Raw genomic sequence first — 5,334 nt, forward strand, 5'->3', positions numbered from 1 at the left:
TAATTAATTCTATCCAGTCATGTACTTGTCTTTTAAACGTGCACATTCCCCATAGGATGAGACACTGTACAGTGGGAGACTTAGTTCCCTACTTCCAATCCATCTTTGGACAAGGACATGTTATTTCCTACTACATCTTATCCAAATTAACTGGAGATCCATCCACCCATCTCTACTATGTGGTCACCTTGCATAATTATGCTGAGGCAAACCTCCGCATGCTTAAGAAGGTAATAGTTAGTGGTATTCCACTCTCTTAAACACAACAAGCTCAACCACTTTGGTCAACTAAGGGAGATCCACATGCATTTGTAAAATACCTTGTGAGTCAACCCATTGCTGCTCCACAATCCAGTTATGTAGGGGTAGATTAGATACCCAAGCAGAGAAAGTAGATCTTTGGTCGTTGCTGTGAAGACTTAATGCGAGTGGGTTGCAATGCCTCCTCTATGTGCTGTTGTTATTTGGTAGTGGGACAGGAACTACATCATTTGGCAAAAAGTAATGTGCAGACTAGTGAACTGTTTGCATTGATCCTGTGGATTGTAGAATGCAACAAAACAAGGATACATAACCAGTAACTAGATCATCCTTTATTTTGCAACACTCATACCCCCCTATCCTACTCCAGTCTGGTGTTATATCCGTGGCCTACGACAGTCCACCAGCGAGGCATAAAGGTGAGTGATTAGCGATGGGTGGCTGCCGTTAGAAATATGCTAGACTGTAGTAACCTCTTCTATCCATCTGTGATATCCACTGACTTCATGAAGGACGGATGATCAGGTTTTATGTCTATCATAGAGCGCATACACTCATCAACCATTGACACGTGCGCATATGAGCGCTGACTATAGACAATTCTTCTCCCCCCATCTGGTCCACAACCTGGGCACACGGATTATAGGCAAAAAGGCCACCCACGCAGGTGGTCTATTCTCTAGTATCTTGCCTGAGTCAAGCTTAAGAATAGCGCGGATGCGGGTTTATTCGATCCCAGACTCAGAGAGTGTAGTAACCAGACCTCTGTCAAGGACATTAACCTGTTGCTCTATTACCCTATGAAAGTCTCTTGAAATGGCCTATTAGCATAGTAAGTATAAAAGGCTAGAGAGCCAATATACAGTTGTTATTTGTATTCAATAAGGGACCTGACGCTTTGAGACACTAATTACTAACTATATGCATATTTAAGGATGGCGCATCCCATAAATTATGGTTACTCTCTAAGCTATTAAATGGAGCGGTAGCTAGCACAGCTAGAAGAGCTCAGGCAATTAACCTGCTTTTTAGATATATTAGGTTATGGCCATGGGGAAGAAGTAGTTAATTATTCTCTTAGTCACTAGGTGATATTATAGGAGTGGTGAATCACAAGCTTCTTTCAGCATGGTTCTATATTAGGTTATCCAATCCTCTTCTTAAGGGTTGTACTCTAGTACACTTAGATTGAACCTTAAGACCTGCCTGGATATTAGTCTGAGAATAATCTTATTACCTCTGACTAAGATTGTTTCTTATCCCTTCTCAGCTTTAACAGAAGATTAGCCTCCTTTGTAGTCTATGGTTCACCCTTTCTAGAGGTCCCATGGGCCTCACTGGTATCTTGCTATTTTTACTCACCCTCAGCAGAGAGGGCTGAGCAATAGGCTAACTGAGTATCTTCTTTTCTACATGTTAGCACGGAGTCAAGCATGCACCCTGATAGAACACCTTTAAACAGCTAAGAAAGAAACTATAAACGCCCATCGAGCGGCAGAGACAGGAAATGAGAATGGAGGATGGTGAATGAATCCTCTCTTATCTATTATTTATTAGGAACTTATAGCTGTTTTAGGGCTTGCCTATTTGATTGCTGCCTCTTGTATTTAGATGTTGTTGATGGTTTGCTGACATTGTTAGAGTGAGATGGGTTGGGTTTAGTATTATGATTAAATAGGCGCAATTCTTACTAACCATGGGTGTGGGAATGGTTATTTATTTAGGTGCTATTATTTCTGCTGTCTATACTATTATTATAATCTTGATAACTCTAAGCTACATTGTGAAGAACAGGTAGAGGTTCTAGATATAGATAGATTATCTCTGAAATAATAGTACTGTCGCATCCTAGAACTAGCTGACACTGACTACTAGCCTCCCATGGGCCATCATCAGCAAGGATTGCGGGATTAATAGGAGTAGTGCTCTGTATATCTAGGAGCCAGAAGATCTCTTTCAAGCTATTATCCAAGGTAGATATGCTTAGTAATAGTAGGATAGCTTCTGTAATACCTCTAGGAAAGCAGGGTAGCTCAGTTAGGGTCCTAGTGTTTTCTTAGGAATTGCAGTGCGAAGCTATATCTGGGGTTAAGGCGTGAGGTGTTTAAGGCTATATTATATAGAGGTTTATACTATGCTTAGCCTTCTTTAGGCTTATCATGCTTAGTGGTTTAGCAGGTATCTCCCCGGGTGCACATGGGCGAGTGTTCATACTTAAATTCATGCAGACCTTGGCTGGTGGCCGCACAGGGAGGTGATGCTTAGGAAAGGGGAGAGTGCTTGGGAAGGACTCATAGCAAGGTCTAGAATAAGGGGAATCACTAGTTCTTTCAGAGCATGGATAGGGTAATCTATAAGGGGAGAATGGCTTCCTATGGGGAGGAGCCCATGGCTTAAAGTTATTCACTTAAAATATAGGGGTCATATTGTATTATGAGGACTTGGAAGTGTTTAGGGGCATATAGTGGTAGGAAGGCAACTGGGACAAGGGGAAAAAAAAGGGCATAGGAATTAAGTAATTACTATAACTTTCATGGCTCTGTTAGTCTCCTTATACATCCTCTCCCAGGCTGTCCAGTCCACATTTCCGTCCTTCCCTTGGAAGTACCTACTCAGCAAATTGTGCAACCTACAAATCCTATCTAGCGCCGCTAATGTGTCCACCTCTGTGTAGCAATAACACCTGGGGCCCGAGACCTGCCACTTTGAGCTAATCACATTCGGTTATTGCAGCTCCATGCCTCACAAGTCAAAAACACAGAAATAGACAGGATGCGGCAATTTTGCTATTGGTTCACAGTCAAGGCAAGAATACAGAATGGCCGTGGAGTGGAAGACAAAAACCAGTCCACAGACATAGCAGACAGGCTGGAAGCCAGGCCAGGTACCTAGCTAATTAGGAAGCTTCCTGTCCATATGTAATCCGGAAGCAAAAGTGATGAAGTAACCAGAGAAGCTTATATAACTCATCACAGCAGGAGCGTGGAGGATCATCATAATTTTAGTGAGAGGGTCTTACTGTATGGGATGTTAGAAGCAGCAAGCAAAATGCGAAAACCACTAGACAGCTGGTGCGCGTCATGGGATAACTACAATAACTGCACTATGAGGGCTAGAGTAGGCTGGTAATAGATAGCTCAAAATTCAATGAAGCAACAGTACTGGGTCTTGATCTTTCTGATAACCTATCAGCAACTCCATAGCTGCAGGGGGCAAGAAGAGTGGAGTGGACAGCGCTATACTAGGAAAGGGCAATCATCGGATAACATAGCATCCAGGAAAGAGGCCAGAGCACCAGAAACTGATATGGTAAGGAGAAAGGGGGAAGAGAAAGTGCGTGGTCATTCAAGGGAGAGGTGTCGGGCTTATATAGATGGAATGGATGCGTTGAGGTGGCAGGAGAAATGAGTAAAAGCAGCGACAGGTGGTGCTATCCTTAAAAAGGTACACACTATCCTGCACCGGGAAGTACGATGCCCGTCAGCGGCAGGCGGTAGTCAGCAGCAGAGCGATGGTTCAATGGGAGCTGTTTCTGGCGCCCCGCTAACCATCACAACAGATACTATAGTTAAACTAGATTTAATTTATATTCTAGTTAATTACTGGATTATGATTCCTAAGCCATGGAATCCCTAACACTATATTATATCATCCTATTAGTATAATATTAAAATTAATCCTTTTAAGGTGTCCTAATATAACTATTAGAACTAGTTCTAATTTAGTTTAGAACTAGTTCTAATTTAGTTATAATTATAAGAGTTCCTAAGTTCTCTCTATTCAGACCTATAATTAGTTTAGGTACTACCTTTATTTTTCTAAGAATCCCTAGCTTTCCTATAAATACTAGATTTATAAAATTGCCTGTTGCTCCTAAGTTAATTATTATTTTAGCTAATTAATTAAGAATATTTATAACTATCTTTAAGTACTTCCTATAATATATTACTATAAGGTATTCCATTTCCTATTTTAGTGCTCTTATTATTAGAGGTAGCATAGGAAAATATCCTCCTATTAGTTTGCCTTAGTAGTGCATTATATATTAGTCCTTAAAGCATACCTCTAATATATTACATTATATTCTAGGTTATTATTTATATCCTTTATAAGAGCATTTAAGCTTCCAGCATAGACAGGTATCATTCTCCTCTATGATTGCTAGTACTAATAGCTAATATATTTTACTATATATTATTATTATGATAGATATTATAATTATTACTATAATAGGTGATCTATAATACCTATTCATATTATAGGTGTCCTTAGAAATATTTATATAGAGATAGTAGAGTTGCATAACCGAACCGCAAAAATCGAACCCGAACCTCACCGAACTCGCAGCGGTGCGGGGTCGGGGGCAAGCCTAGGGAATTGCTTTGGGTTCGGTTTTCTCTACCCTGGAACTGTTTCGGGTTCGGTTAAAACTGCCGGTTATGGTTTTTGCAGTTTACCGGATTAGGTTAACCAACCCGCACCCATTTTACCTAGAAATCACTGAATTCTAGGTATTTCTAATTAATATAAATATCACTGGATAGCCCTTGATTCAGGCTATCTAGTGATATTATATCATTTAAAACACCTGGTGGTTTGCTGAGATATAAGGAAATTTCATCTCTGTAATAGGTTGGTATGAAAGTAGTGGTAGTCTATTGGGATAATCGTTCATCGCAGGGGGCGTAGAGCCTTCGAATCGTGCGAGGGTAGGGGGTAGGCCAAAGGCCGCCCCGTACATGTCCCACTGATATCAAGGGATTCTGGCCCTTTTATAATTCTACCTAAGCTATGAAGGAATGTAAGAATCTACATGGTTACATACATGCTAATAATATCTACTAATATCCTCTGCACACTCTTATAGACTTAATTAAAATCACACATGTTAATTAATATTACATCCTCCCCTGCTTGGATTGAACTCCATCCACAGAGTTCTTAGTTAGCAAGTAGAAGGTTAGTTAGCACCCATTATTGCAGCTAAATGGGTTTGACCATTACCAAGATATATTAATTACTAGATCTAGTATTTAGATAGTATCATTTCTTTGTTAAACATCCATGGACTAA

At 40.3% G+C, this 5,334-nt stretch overlaps 1 protein-coding gene across 1 annotated transcript; it reads right to left on the reverse strand.

Annotated features, from left to right (window-relative positions):
• Positions 1-2,032: 2,032 nt before the first annotated feature.
• P174DRAFT_380959 (uncharacterized protein) lies at positions 2,033-2,242 on the reverse strand (the record flags this gene model as incomplete). The annotated part of the gene is made up of 1 exon (XM_024823038.1): positions 2,033-2,242. A coding segment is annotated over one exon (210 nt), but the record flags the coding sequence as incomplete, so codon positions are not given.
• Between the last annotated feature and the right edge of the window lie 3,092 nt (positions 2,243-5,334).

The sequence above is a fragment of the Aspergillus novofumigatus genome, assembly GCF_002847465.1.
Source record: "Aspergillus novofumigatus IBT 16806 chromosome Unknown P174scaffold_37, whole genome shotgun sequence".
Classification (NCBI taxonomy): domain Eukaryota; kingdom Fungi; phylum Ascomycota; class Eurotiomycetes; order Eurotiales; family Aspergillaceae; genus Aspergillus; species Aspergillus novofumigatus.